Source organism: Halichoerus grypus, chromosome 11 (genome assembly GCF_964656455.1).
Source record: "Halichoerus grypus chromosome 11, mHalGry1.hap1.1, whole genome shotgun sequence".
NCBI classification, from domain to species: domain Eukaryota; kingdom Metazoa; phylum Chordata; class Mammalia; order Carnivora; family Phocidae; genus Halichoerus; species Halichoerus grypus.
The window spans coordinates 73,966,784-73,982,354 of record NC_135722.1 but is presented as its reverse complement, the minus strand read 5'-3'; the positions used below and the strand labels follow the sequence as shown (position 1 = coordinate 73,982,354).

The following is a 15,571-nucleotide window of genomic DNA, read 5'->3' as shown; positions in this document are numbered from 1 at the left end:
ATTTGAAGCCTTGTTCCAGATGAATCTTACCTGCAGCAATCTTAGTTTTCGTCGCCTTTCATAATCTTCCTTTAAAATGTAAGCCTCCTCATTAGGACTCAGTCTCAGCTTGCCAGCATTCACTACCTTTCTTTTCATTTCTGGGTACTTTAAATATAAAGTTTCTGAATTTAAAAAAAAAAAAGAAAGAAAGATGTCTATTAAAACAGGGCAGCAAAGATAAGAACAATGTTTAAAATACATTTAATACTTGACATTAAAAGGACTATATATACACAAAATAATTTGGGTAAACTGAGTCCAGCTTATATATTTACAAATTGCAATTATTAAATTTAGCACTTAAGTCAACGATTCTCAAATGGGGAGAAGGGGTTAAAAGGAGGGTCAATCAGAATTACTGAAAATGTTTTTCCCCCATGACAGCAGAGTGTTGCTTACCTAGAGTATCTGGGACCTGACTTATTTCTGACTGGGATTTCCAGAGTTTACCTACCTTAAATGTAAAAAAGCACAAAGACTTAAAAAAATGTTTTAGCATAGAATAAATGTTTTTGCAATTACAATTTTACACTTTAGAATTTTGATAACTTGTTCATAACCAGCAGGACTGTGTAACTGCAAAAAGCTCCCAGTCCCTAGTTTCAACTCCCAGTCTGTTGTATATAACTTGATGACCAAGTGTCACTGTATCATATGGAATCACATCAACCCCTCAACAATTCTTTAATAATTACAATGGTGTGATGGTTTTAAATCAATGACCATTTAAAAAATTTCTCTGAGAATGATTCTGTTTGCATGAGTCAGGTGTTTAGGTTCTCCAATCAATTAATGCTCCTGACATTCAGGTGTTCTCACTCTCCTCCCTAGATTATAACATGGATACTTACATCCTTCTGAAGCTTGCTGAAGCTCCACTTCTTCATCAGACTATCCTCTAGTAATTTTTGCTTCACCCACCCACCACCTCATTCCTGACTTGCCCACCCAGAATACACATTATCTTTACACTCAATTTGGAGACGAATCTAATGCTGTCTTGGTATTACCTTGCTCTAGTTTTTCATCAATTACACTGTACCTTTCCTAGCTAGATTCCTAACAACTGAAGGACAGAGGTTATAGTTTTATTTTAATATTCAAATTAATTTAACAAATGACAACTATCACGCAGTATTTCACAAACTATGGATGGATACTGTTTTGGGCTAGGAGGACTTAAAGTTATCTAATAGGGACTAATCGGACTCTGATGCCAAAAAGAAATAATTGCTTGCATTTGAAAATCTTTTCTAGTAAATAAAGTAACAGTAGGTAAAGTGCTGTCTTCATTTTATAAATGAAGAATCAAAGGCCTCTTGTGTTACAGGACTTCACCTAAGTGACAGGATCTACTGGCAGATCCAAAGGAAGAATCTGGTTTCCTTATTCCATATGGCTCCTAACTTTCTGATATGCTAAAACATGTGGAATGAGGAAATTTTTGTTTAAACTGGTATTTCTTGCTAGTGGGGATTGATGAACAAGGAAGGACCGAACAAAGAAGAAAAAATGAGCAAGATTAAATTCAGTCTTATTTTTTTCTGAAGGTCTCTGAATTCGTATTCAAAACATCAAAACTAATTCCTGATAAATCTCATAGACAAAGTATCATGGGAAAAAAAGACAAAAAAGAGAACATACTGTAAAATTCCATTTATATGAAGTTCAAAAACAAGCAAGACTAATCCATGATGACAGAGATTAAAACAGGGGTCACCTTTCTGTAGGTTAATGACTAGGAGGGGGCACCTAGAAGCCTGCAGGGATGCCAGAGATGGTCTGTATTTTGATCTGTGTTATAATTACACAGATGTATACATATGTAAAAATTCCTCAAATGATACACTTAGATTTGTGTCTTAAGGCGTCTTATACCTCAATAAAAAAGGGAAAAAATCCTGTTTTTTCAGATTGTTTTGAGTATCTATCATCTCAATTGCTTGAGGATTACAAGGAAACATACATTTGGTACTTTTACCTCCTGAGATGTGGTAGAATAATTTTTCTACTTTATTTTTTTAACTTATTTGGAAATAATTTCAGACTTAGAATTCCCATATACTCTTTCCCCAGCTTCTCTAAACATCAATCAGAGCACAATGACCGAAACCAAGAAACTGACACTAACACAATACTTCTAACTAATTTACAGACGTTATTCAAATTTTGTCAAGTATTTCACTAACGTCCATTTTCTGAACCAGGACCCAATCCAAGAACAACCCATTGCTTTAGACTGTTGTGTTACTCTGGGTCCTCCAAGAAGCAGAGGACAAGATAGGATTAAACCCACAAAGATTTTATTAGGAGAAATGCCTGTGTGAGGGATAATGGGAGGGAGCTAGTAAAAACTGGGAGTACTTCACACTTCCATGCAAATCTGACACTGAATGGAAGAAGGGAAAGTTGGGTAGATGACTGCCATGCAGTCTTAAAGAAGATTCAGTAAGATCTCTGAGGAGCTAAGGGAAAGTCCCTTGTTTCTCAGGAATAGGCCTGCCTTAATTCCCATGCCATGCTCAGTCACTGGCCAGAAACAGCCCTTGGGAAGCCCTGGGAAGCATCCATGCAAATGGATTTCAGAACACAGGAGCTGAAGGTCTGTGAATTACATTCTCAGGGCTGTCGAAATTGTCATGTCTCCTTGGACTCCTCTAATTTGAGACAGTTCCTCAGTTTGTGCCTTTCTTTTCAACCTCCTGACTTTTAAAAACTACTGGCCAGTTATTTTGTAGAATGTCCCTCAATTTGGATTTGCTTAATATTTTCTTGTGGTTAGACTGAGATTACACATTTTTGGCCAAGAACACGGAAGTGATGATGCACCCTTTTTCAGTGCATTATATTATGTTAACTGGTGATATTAATTTTGATTCCTGGTTAGGTGGTGTCTACCAGGTCTCTACACTTTTCCTTTATAAGTATTTGGAGAAATAGTTGAGACTATACATAAATATCATGTTCCTGATTACACCTTTGCTCCTTAGTATCTACTGACGGTTGTTTGAAGCATTAACTATAGCATTTACCAAAAAGCATTTTCTATTTCCATTATTCCTTCTACACTTATCAATTGGAATCCCACTGTAAGGAAGTTTCCCCGGCTCCCTCTCTTATTTATTAAATCATTTATTCGTATCAGTATGGATTTTTATATTCTGTGAATACTATCCAATACCAGATGATATTAACTTATTTTTTAAGATTTTGTCCTGAGAATTAAATGGCACTTGGTATATTGTAATCACAAAATACTAGACTTAGAAGATTTGTGTTCAAGACTCATCACAACCATTTACAGCAGGAAGACACTGGCCAGGTCGTTTAAGTTACTGTGGTCTCGTTTTCTTAAACTATGTAATGGGAATCATAACATCTATCCCAACAGGTTGTTCTGATAATTACGTGACTTAATGTGAAACTGCCAAATACTTTCTAAGTATTAAGGACTCAAACGTTCCCCACTGTTTTAAAAGCTCAGTTTGTGGCAGGACTACCTACCTAAGAAGTTAAAGGTGAGAGCAAAAAAGAGCACGCTCTCTGCGAGAAACAATTCCAGGCAGTGCTCTTAAACGGCTCCCGGGTTTCAGGACAAGTCCTGGGGGACCTAGGGGCAGGGTGGGCAGGCGGCAGCGAGAAGCGCTTGCAGCAGCAGCCCCGGAGGCCCTCCCGGCCGCCCGCGGTGGGGAAGCCCAAGGACCCCGCGCGACCCCACCCCGGGAGGGCGCGCAAGACCGACCACACGCGCCTAAGGCCGGGGAGCAGCCTCTCGCAGCAAGTTGCGGGTCTGCTTCGGGACGCACCTCCCTTCCCCGCACTCCTCACCGCCGCCAGGCCGATGCCAGCCAGGGCCCGGGGTGCGCCGAGGCCTCAGAAGCTCGGACCGTGCTGCGTTCCCGACGCCGCGCCTTCACGGCATCCCCTTCCCGGGGAGCACACCCCCCAGCTCCTGGGCTTCGGGGGGTTATGCGCGCCCGGGCCGCGGGAAGCCGGCGCGTCCGTCACTCACCTGAAAACCAGGGGCCGGGAATCAGGAACTGCAGCTCAGACAGAGACGGCCCCAGGGCCCGCGGCCCACCAGCTTCCCAACAGCCGTTTATGCGCCTGCGGGGCAGCCATCTCCAAGCTCCCGTCACTTCCGTCATTCAAACCGCCCGCCAATGGCGGGACCAAGCAGCGGGAATCGGGCTAGTCCCGCCTCCCGCGAGGGCCGCTGGGACGGCCGCGCCGGAAAAGCCCGCGCACACGCCAAACCCTACGTAGTGGTCCATTGTTTCTCGTACGTACCGAGGCTTTGAGGTTTAGTGTCTCTCACTGGGCTCACTTTACACAGCAGGAGACAGAGGTCCAGAAAGGGGAAGATGTTTGCCCAGAGCATTGAGGGTGGCTTTAGTTTTAGGCCCTATTATGAGGATGCCACGGGATATGTATCCTTTTGCGCATTGACTGTACAATTCATTTGGTACTGTCATTCTGTTAGTGTCTCATAGCGTTCATTAAGGGGCTCCAACTTGTACAATGAACCATATCGTGACAGTCTGTGCCTCCAGAGGTCTGATACATCTACAGCATGTCACAATTTACTATAAACTATAATCAGGAGATAAGTGCAGGTTCATGTTTATTGAGCAACTATTATGTGCCAAGTACAGTGTGGTAGGTGCAGGGGAGACAAGGGTAAATGGGTTATGGCCCCTATCCTAGATTTTGTAGCCTGGAGTAAAACATGGCAAGCGTCAAAGAATTAGAACATGGGGAGTGGGGAAGAGGGAAGTTGCTGACATGATCAGATTTGGCTTCATGGTGGAGAAGCGGCCAGAGGAATGAAGGCTGAAGACTGAAGGCAGAGAAACCAATTAGGATACTACTATAGGAAGTGAAAGATTATCGAAAACGAGGCCAAACATCAGAAATTGGTGGTTACCTGGCTATGAAAAGCAAAGGAGAGGGAGAAATCAACCATGATGCCTAAGTTCTATATTTGGCACTGAGTGGATGGGGATAACATCCTGCTAGAACTCAGGAAGAAGAGCAGGTTGGGGTGGGGGGAGTAATGAGTTAAGCTTTGAATATTTTGAATTTAAGCTGTTTATAGGATGTCTAGACAAAGGATGAATTGTAGAAATAGTTAGGAGGCAAAATTAGTAATACTGACAAAGGATTGCATGTGAAGTTGAAGGAAAAGTTGAGAGTGAAGTTAACCTCATAGGCTAACAATGTTAAAGGTGGTGCTGCTACCAACCAAGGGAGAAATCAGAAGTGGGAGTCAGTTAAGTGGGCAAGGTGATGAGCTCAGCTCTGGACATATTGAACTTTATTTGGGTGTGGAACATTTTGTGATGTGCAGTAAGTGGATGACTACAGTGGTAGACAGCCCACAGAACTGGGCTAGCATTTAGACTTGGGTTTCATTTCCATATGAGTGACAACCAAAGCTATAGTAGATAAGATCACTTAGCGAGGATTTGCAGAGTGAGTAGAGCAATGAGCTAAGGACCAAACTCTAAGGAACATCAAAACTTAAAGGGAGTTGGAGAAAGGAACTGTCCAAGTACATGAAGAGATAGTGTGACCCCACCTCAGCTTTGCAAACAAGGAAGCTGAGTTAAGGGGAAATTCAGTGACTTGGCCAAAAGCACATGTAAGTGGAGGGTGGAACCAGAGCTAGAATTCATGTCCTTATCCTAAATACTAGAATTTTTCCTCCCTGTCTCCCTTCCCCATTTCAGTTCATATTTATCTTGATGGACAGTTGTATTCATTCTAAACATAGTCTTCAACATCCTCAACATAGACTCAGAGATACCCTCTTACACCCAACAAAAGATGTGCCCATTATTTCATGCTGTGGGCTAGGCTTAGTGCCTACCATGTTTTTCAAAAGCACCCTGCACCTTTCCCATCATGGCACTTATCAGTTCTTATTGAAATGAGCTATTTATGGGGCTCTCTATTGATTAGACTCAGTTCCTCAAGAACCAGTAGTGCATTTTGTTCAGTTGCTGGCCACAGAAATCTTCTTAAATGTTCGCTGAGTGAATGATATGCTCCACTTCCCCAACCTGCATCCTGGGCAGAAATTCTACAATTGGAGATTTTGAATTAAGGCTTGTTCTGTTTTTAATAGAAGGCAGTAAGGAATCAAAGAAAGCCCAGTGGGCTTAGAGTCAGAGCATTTGGTTTAGCATCACAACTCTGAGATTTCTAGCTGTAGGACACTAAGCCAATGAGCCCTAGTTTCTGTTTTGGTTCTCTATTGTTGCCAACCAAACCACCCTAGAATGTCCATAGTGGCTCACTGTTTATGGCTGGCAGTTGACTCTGGCTGTCAGTTGAAAGCTCAGCTGGAACTGTTGAATGGAATGCCTTCATGTGGCCTTTCCTTGTGGGTTGACTTCTTACTAGCTGAGTTTAAGAGGGAGTATCCTCACTGTGAGCATTCCCAGAGAAAGAAAGTGGAAGATGCAGGGCCTTTCAAAGACAAAAATGGTAAGCAGTTACAGTAAGTTCAGCCACATTTTGTTAAATATCATAGGGCAAACCCAGACTCAGGTGAGGGGAAATGAACCCCATCTCTCAATGGGGAGAGTGACAAAGAATTTGTGGCCATCTTTAATTCATCACCATTATTTTAATAATATTTGATGTGCCCTCTTCACAGTGGTTGAATCATGAGAGCATTTTGTAAGTTCCAAAGAGGTATGTTACATAATATAGCAACTATTTTATATTTCCTCTCTGGCAACTTTCTCTCCTGGTATAGTCCCAGTCCTCCAGGCCACAGGGGTAGGCAAGTGACCCAGACTAGGCAAATTACAGTCCCCTCTCTCCCTTGCTACTGGGATTGACCCAAGGATGAGTACACGACCTAAATTGGGCCAATCAGAATCTTTCACAGGAATTTTTCTTACCGGGGCCAGCAGGGATGAATTTTTTCATCTCTGGGCTAATCTTAGAATATGAAACTGAAGCTTCCCCAGCGAGGTTCCTAACAGGTGGCCCTCCACAAGATAGTCTGAAAGAATGAGACTGACATTCATCTCAAACACAGAGGATCCTGTGTTCAAGTCCCTGGATCCAGCCCATTCTCCAGTTTACTGACAGAAGCCATTAAATCCCCCCTTGTATTTAAACTGCTTTGAATGGGAGTTTCATTTTCTTTTTGCAAATGGAAAGAGGCTGTAGATTTACATTTAAATTCTCATAGGCAGGGGCGCCTGGGTGGCTCAGATGGTTAAGCGTCTGCCTTCGGCTCAGGTCATGATCCCAGGGTCCTGGGATCGAGTCCCGCATCGGGCTCCCTGCTAGGCGGGGAGCCTGCTTCTCCCTCTGCCTCTGCCTCTCTCTCTCTCTCTCTGACTCTCATGAATAAATAAATAAAACATTTAAAAAAAAATAAATAAATAAATTCTCATAGGCAAACAACATCTGGGCTTCTTGGGAAATAGTATCAAAGAATAGTTAAGATCTTGGACCTCAAGTCCAACTACCTGGATTTAAATTCCTGCTTTAACAACTCTGACCTTGAGCTAGTCCCTGAACCTCCCCCAAAGTCAATTTCCTCATCTTTAAAAGGGCGGTAGTAATAGTACTCAAAAGGCAGTTGTAAGGTTTAAAGCTCTTAAGACATGCCTGGCACAAAGCATGTGATAAATGCTAAGTTTTTTGGCTTTTATTTTCATACATTTATTTCAGACCACAGGAGAAAAAAACAAAAACAGGAGCAAAAGCAAAAAAACCCTTTTAACATGTGCTCATTGGTGTTTTGGGTTTCATTTTTAATTAGGTCCTTTCGTATTTTGTAGGCCTAGGTAGAGGTACGTATACTTACCTTCTTGAGTATTGTTCTACCACTAGGAATGAATGTTGGTGTGCAGGGATCCAGAGGAAGAGTTGCCCGACACAGTGATGACTTCAGTGTGACTGGTTGCTGGGTAATGCTGCCCCTCCTTAAAATGCAACTGGAGCATTTTAAGATTGGAGCTGTTTCCGACATTTCTTAGGTGCTGAGAGTTTCACTGTTCTGAGTTCACATGAGTCTTTGTCCACATCCAGTATGAGCGGCTAGCATTACAGTGGTGGTGGGTGGGGGGAGGAGGGGACTCCCTCAGTAATTCTTGCAGTAGAATCCAGAAGAAAGGGAATCATAGAGGCTGCTTTTAGGCAAACAGGCTTGAGTGATGGAAGGTAGAGAGGGTCCACAGGGACCCCCTGGCTGAATACAGAGAGGCCCATCAGGCGACCCACCTCAAAATATCCAGAGGCCCTAACTGACCAATGGGCTACTTACAACCAGGCACAGTTATTACCAAAACAAGGGGGAATTCCATATGTTGCCATAACTCCTCATCCTCCCCCTTTAATACAGCCCCCAGCCACTGCCTCTTTGCAGACAGTATATTCTCTGCTGCCCTGCCCCCTGTTCGCTTGCGGTGTATCCAGTAAACTTCTATCTCCTTTGTTCTGCCTCCGGTGAATTCTTTCATCTCCTATGCCACCAACTTCCACCTGATTGTCACCCCACATTTGGGGGCCCCTTCTGATAGAGAGACACCCCATTTAGACACCACAGGAACCTCTGCAAGAACAGAAATAATCAACCATCTGCCCTTCTGCCAACTGCCCTCCCTCTCTCTGGCATAAACACCACCAGAGTTTAACAAGTGTTAGTATCTCAATGGGATAATTTAGAGCTGCTACCAGCAGTGAGATTAATAGTGCCCAGCGGAAGAGGAAAGATGGGCTGGGAAAGGCTTTTAAAAGCTATAAATATATATATATTTTTAAGGTGTGTGGGTAGTTCCAGGGTGGTGAGCAATTGGGCCATTTATTTAAGGAGAGTGAGAAATGAGAGGAGAGTTTGGGAAATTGATTGGTTTTGTTTCATATTTTAAGTCTTTCTTTAGCATATTGCTAATATGTTATTTATTAATATACTAATGTTTATTAAGCCATTAATGTGTAGATTGTGAGTTACATACTTAAAAGGAGAGGGAAGTTTCAATGAAAAGTTCAGGGTGGGGGGGAGGAGATGATTTACAACCTAGCAAAGCACATAGCAGTTGAGGAGGACTGGTGGTGTGGCAAGAGTTTTGCAGCTGGAAAAGGTGGATTTGAACATCTGCTTGACAAGCAGTTCATCTCTCTGAAGCTCAGTCTCAATCTATAGAATAGAAATACCCAGCATTTATTGGACACTCTATGGGCCAGGAATATTAGGACCCATCCTATCTTACAGAGCAGTTGTAAAGATCACTTATTAAAAAGTTGTCAGTATCCTACATGGAAGCTTATCAATAACTGTAAAAAATGATACTACAGGGACACCTGGGTGGCTCAGACAGTTAAGCGTCTGCCTTCGGCTCAGGTCATGATCTCTGGGTCCTGGGATCGAGCCCCGCATTGGGCTCCCTGCTCAGCGGGGAGTCTGCTTCTCCCTCTCCCTCTGCTCCTCCCACCCCAATGAATAAATAAAATCTTTTAAAAAATCATACTACATTTCGGCCACCAATATAGGCTTGGGGCAGGCAACTTTCACACTAAGATTTCTTTGTCACTGCCATTTGGCCTGCTTTAACTGATCTAGCTCTTATACAAAGGAATCAGCCCTCCTGAGTCAGAGTTCCCTTCACCCAAAATTATTTCCATTTACCTGTGAACATAACAGTTATCTACATCCTTGCTTCTGAAACTGTGGTCCAAAGATCAGAGGCATCGGCATCACCTGGGAGCTTGTTAGAAATGCAGACTCTCAGGATCCACCCCAGATCTGCGGCATCAGAATCTGCATTTTAACTAGATCTGCAGGAAATTCGTACGAAGCACTGCTTTATACAAAGCCCCATGTGAGGTAAAGTTAGGACAGAGAAATGTATGTCCAAGTAGGAATAGAAAAGGGGAAGCAAATGGGTCACAATATGGATAAGTAATAGAGGCAGATCATGACACCTTCTAAAATGTGAATAGTGTTCCTTTTTACTAATGTAGATCTTGGCCACTTGCTAGTATAGGTATATGTGTGGTAGAAGGAGTATACTGCTTTGGAGTTCTTATCCTAGCTCTGATATTTACTAATTTAGGAAATCAGTCATTCTGAGATCCTCATTTTACGAAGAGGAAATTGAGACTCAGAGAGGTCACATCCTAGGAAGTGAGTACAATGGACTTCCAAATGAGGACTTTTATTCCAAAGCCAAACACCTAAGCTTGATGCTATCCTATATTTTTTTGAATCAATGGATCCATTGACGGTATTTCCTAATGGACATTGGATTATGGCAGACTCCTCAGTGCCAGTCTCGTATTTTCAGATCTTATGTCAGGACTAGCGTTACCTGTTGCTGTCCAAAGTCATTCTTACTAGGAAATTTTGTCTCTGGACTTCCTCCCTCTCGGCTGGCATTCTCTATGCACCTGCTCTAGGTCTCCATTGCTCATCCCTGGATGTGGTTCTCTCCAGCCACCTCCCTGCATTTTTAAAAAAAGATTTTATTTATTTATTTGTCAGAGAGAGACACAGTGAGAGAGGGAACACAAGCAGGGGGAGTGGGAGAGGGAGAAGCAGGCTTCCTGCGGAGCAGGGAGCCCGATGAGGGGCTTGATCCCAGGACCCCGAAGGCAGACGCTTAACGACTGAGCCACCCAGGCGCCCCCACCTCCCTGCATTTTTACCATGAGCCTTTTTGCCTTCACCTCTTCATGCAGGGCGTTTGACTCTTACTTCTACCTGGAACATTCTCTTCCCTTTCTCAGTATTTCAGTATTAGTTTGCTAGGGCTGCCTTAACAAAGTACCACAAGCTGAGTGGCTTAAACAACAGAAACTTCTCACAGTGCTGGAGGCTGGAAGTCTGAGACCAAGGTGTTGGTGGGGCCCTGTTTCCTCTGAAGGGAAGGATCTGTTCCAAGCCTCTCTGCTAGCTTCTGGCAGTTTCTTAACTTGTAGAAGCATCACCCTGATCTCTGCCTTCAGCTTCACATGGTGTTCTCCCTGTGTGTGTGTCTATGTCCAAATTTCCCCTTTTTATAAGGATACCACCCAAGGACACCATATTGGATTAGGGGTCTACTCTACCTTCAATATGTCCTCATCTTAAGCAATTATGTCTGCAATGACCCTGTTCCAAACAAGGTCACATTTTGAGGTACTGGGGGGTTAGGACTTCAACACATGAATTCTCTTTTTCTCTAAAGATTTATTTATTTGGAGGGGAGGGACAGAGGGAGAGAGAGAGAGAGAGAGAGACACTCTTAAGCAGACTCCCTACTGAGCATGGAGTCCAACTCGAGGCTTGATCTCACAACCCTGAGATCATGATCTGAGCTGAAACCAAGAGTCGGATGCTCAACCAACTGAGCCACCCAGGCGCCCCAGCACATGGATTCTTAAGGGGCATAGTTCAACCCAGGACATTTCCTCTTGAAGCTAGTGCAAGGATGTGAAATACATGAAACAACTCTGTTCACAGGCTCACAACTCAGAATTTCAGAGCATAAAATGATAACATTAGAGATGTGCAAAGTGTGTGGGATTTCTTGCTCCTTACCAGTGTGGAACCAATGTTGTATGACTCTCAGGGTTTCTCTCCTCTTCCTAGCATGCTTCTGTGTTGCTTTCTTATAATAGGAGCATCTTGAAATGAAGGTGATTCCTCAGGGTGTCAAGACAAGGGTGTGCTTGATAAATAGTGGGATACAAATGCCCTTCCCCTTATTTCCACTCATCTACAATCTACCCATCTTTCAAGGCTATGGTAGTCTCAAACATTCTAATATCTACCACTTTATTGAGCCCTTAATTTGCCTGGGGTTACATGGCTCAAGTCACAAGACTGGATTCTACTCCTGGAATTTCCCCCAAATCTTCTAATAGAGATCTACTCATCCTACACTCTCTCTCCTCAACTCTTACAAAAGCCTCAGGACTTCTTAATCTATCCCCTGATGTCATCAAGCCACCAGGCCCAGGTCAGAAGAGGGGTACATGCCCCCTTTCCAGTATATGCCCCCATCTTCAACACTAGTCACAACATACCACGTTTAGGGGGACTTAAGGTAACACACAAAACCATTACATGATCTATGGTTTACCAAGTATTTCCCTGAGAGCATAACTATCACCATTGGGCCCATTCTACAGATGAGAAAGCTCATACTCAGGAGGACTGAATAGCTTTCCTGGTATTACACATCTTGTCCATGGCAAGAGAGGCATGGGTTCTTTATGCCAGCACGAATGCAGACCAACATGGTAAGAGAGACTCTGCCTTTGGGCTGGGAAATTTTGCATTCCTTTTCTTCAAGACCTAATTTCCAGTGTTATGAAATCAACTTCTGTTTCGAGGTATTACTCCTAGATAGACAATTGCAATTTTTGAGGGAACAGAGGATGCATTTTGGGAAATCGTGCCGTCTGCTTTTCATCCTTTGAAGAGCCAGCAACCCCATTTATGGTTCACCTGTAGGATGCTTCCCACAGACTTTCCTGCCCCTCTTCTTGTGAAGTCTCCTTCCTCTGGCTCTCTTAATTCATGCTAAAGCGTTCGCAGGCAGACCACTCCTTGAAGGCCTAGGCACAGATTTGTATTTTAAGAGGGCCTTTCAAAGCCTTAACACAGGGTGCCTGAGTGGCTCAGTCAGTTAAGCATCTGCCCTCGGCTCAGGTCATGATCCCGGGGTCCTGGAATCGAGCCCCACATTGGGCTCTCTGCTTGACGGGGAGCCTGCTTCTTGCTCTACCCCTCCCCTCTGCTTGTGCTCACACAGCTCGCTCACTCTCTGTCAAATAAATAAAAAATTTATATTTTAAAAAGCCTTAGCACAAGGAGGTGGTGATCAATGGGCCAGTTTTGGGCACTTCCCCACATTTACATGGTGGTGGCAGGACCAGGAGTGGGAGGTGAGGCAAACACCTAGGATTTTTCTAGTACAGCTCCAACTGGGGGGAAAGTGGTAGAGATTATTATGTCTGCCACTAGAGGGCAGATTTGTTAAGTTTTGAAATGTTTGCCAGAAAGAGGAAGAAATAAACGCAGAGCCGCTGTTCTTGATAAGAGTGGGTCCCCCTCCTCATCTTCTTCTCTAAGTGTGTATAGCATAGTGGGCCTGCCCCTAGGGAAGCAAACAGCACACCAGGTAATAACAGCCTGGTATACGATCCATATGCCCATACACCCATATGCAGGCACCGTACTAGGCATTTTACCTACATTATCTTCCTTGGTCCTCACAACAGCCTCCTGAGGCAAATTTTTTTAAGTCATTATTTTACAGGTGAAGAAACAGGCCTATTAAGTTAAAAATATTGCTCAAAACTACGTGGCTAATAAATGGCAGACTTGGGATTTGAACTGATGTCCGTGGGGGAGGGGTTAAATGGGAAAAGGGAAAGTCTTGAAAGGGTCTGAAATTAAACAGTAAATCACCATTCAAAGCCTCTAAGAGGGCTTCTGGACAGGGCATTTTCTGTCTTATGGTAGCAGCTCTAAGCGGAGAAAATACCATTAAGCAAATTATATGTGTTCTTTGTAAAAAAAAGAAAAAGTGATCAACACAGAATATCTAAAGAATAAAGCGAAAACAACCTTCAAATCTTATCATCTACATAAAGCACTTTTAATCATCTTTAGTCAGGATCCTACTAGCTGTTTTTTTGAAAATTGTGGGTATGTTGTCACGTAGAGAAACACAGGATCTTCACTATCAATATTAATGATTGTGTTTTATTCTATTGTACTTAGATCCCTTAAATCGCTTATCCAGTTCCTATTGATAAGCTTTTCATTAATTTCCAATTTTTTTGTTACCGTTTTAAACAGTTCTGTAACTTCTACTTCTATCCAAGGGATACTCACTTTTATTAATTGCATACCATCTTATCTCCCTAAATTCCTTTGTCATTTCTCCCTTTTGGCCATATCACTTCTTTAGCAAGCAGATAGCAGATGATAGCTCTATCTTTTAAAAAATATCTACCCCAATGCCACTCCACCTCCAGCTACAGCACGTTTTCTTTCTTTACCTAGACACCTTGAATTCTTGAGAGAGCTGTTTATAACTTGCCAACCTCACTTTTTATTCCCTCTGCTTTCTCTTGAATCCACTCAAATCAGGTTTTCCTCCACAAACAGTTCTTGTCAAGGTCATCAGTGGTTGGTGACCCAATAGTCGGTCCACCATCTCTATCTTTCCTGAAATATTTGACATACTGACCATTCCTTTCTTTCTTGGAATCCTTCATTGGCCTTCTGGTAAACCACTTTCTTGGATTTTCTCTTATTTAACTGGCCACTGCCCTTCATTGGCCATGGTCACCTTTGTTTGTTTCCCCTTAACCCTCCTGACCTCCAAATTTTGGAGCAACCCTGTGTTCCCATCTCAGACCTCTTCTCTTTCTACATTCATTCCTCAGGTGATCTCCTCTGGTCTCAGGACCAAATACTATCTATATGCCCAGACCTCTCCCTGAACTCCAGATTCCTAGTCCAGCTGCCTACATGACATCTTTACTGTGATGTCTCATAGACATCTCAAACTTGATGAGTTGAAAGCCCTTCATTTCTCTGACTTCATTTCACCCAATTTCTCCTTCTACAGGCTTTCCCATCTCAATAAATATCATACTTCTCAGCCCCAAACACGAGGCATCCTCAACTCCTTTATTTCTCTTACAATGCACATCTGTCAGGAAATCCTGGTGGCTCTACCTCTGAAACATCTAGAATTCAACCACCTTCAACCACCTCCACTGTCCCCTCCCTCATCATATTTCAGCTGGCTTATTATGATTACAACCTAAGTCTTCATGCTTATGCTCTCGCCCACTTTTACCCAGAGCTGGAGAGAGTCTTTACAAACTCACGCCGTTGACCCATCACTGCTCTGCTCAGATTCATCGATAGGAGAACCCCAATGGCCTTACCATGGCTGATAGGCCCTGAGTGGTCTCAGAGCTCTGTCCTCTCTGGTTCCATGTCTTTACCTCTCCCCCACTCTGCTCTGGTCTCACTGGCCTCCTCACTGTCCTCTCTTTGCTCCTACCCTTTGCTCTGTCTGGAATCATTTTTCCGCAGGTATCTCTACACTCTGCTTCTCTACTTCCTTCGAGTCTCTGCTCAATGTGTCCTTGTCAGAGAGGCCTTTCTAATCACCCTGTTAGGAACAGTACATTCCATTCTCTATTGCCCTTACTTTTTTTTTTTTTTTTGGCCTTGCTTTATGTTTCTTACCATTATCACCATCATCACCACTACCACCACACATACACACACACCAAACACACACACAATTTATTTATTTGTCATCTGTTTCCCATGACTATAGTGTATGCTCCTTGAAGGCAGGCATTTTGTCTGTGTTCTTTTTGGTTATGCCTCTAACTCCTAATCTAATGTCTGAGAAATATAAGGGCTCAATACATATCTGTTGAATGAATGGATAAATATTATCTTCTAGTGCAATAATCTCCCTAGGGTGGATTTCTGGGAGTGGGATTACTGACTCAAAGGGTATGAATATTAAAGACACAT

The 15,571-nt window shown here is 43.0% G+C and overlaps 1 protein-coding gene across 10 annotated transcripts in view; it reads right to left on the bottom strand.

Moving 5' to 3' along the window:
* The window catches only part of CEP295 (centrosomal protein 295), a 61,281-nt gene extending 57,091 nt beyond the window's left edge, over positions 1-4,190 (bottom strand). For 9 of the 10 annotated variants that reach the window (XR_013442519.1, XM_078058691.1, XM_078058693.1 and 6 more), the window contains exons 1-2: positions 4,055-4,190; positions 31-164 (exon numbers count right to left, since the gene is read on the bottom strand). Coding sequence is in view for 9 of the 10 variants with exons in the window: in XM_078058691.1 (XP_077914817.1) it covers positions 31-164; positions 4,055-4,190 (270 nt within the window). In the remaining variant the exon portion in view is untranslated. Of the gene's footprint in view, positions 1-30; positions 165-3,848; positions 3,997-4,054 lie in introns of those variants that run through there. The other variant, XM_078058695.1, reaches the window with a different exon arrangement.
* Between the last annotated feature and the right edge of the window lie 11,381 nt (positions 4,191-15,571).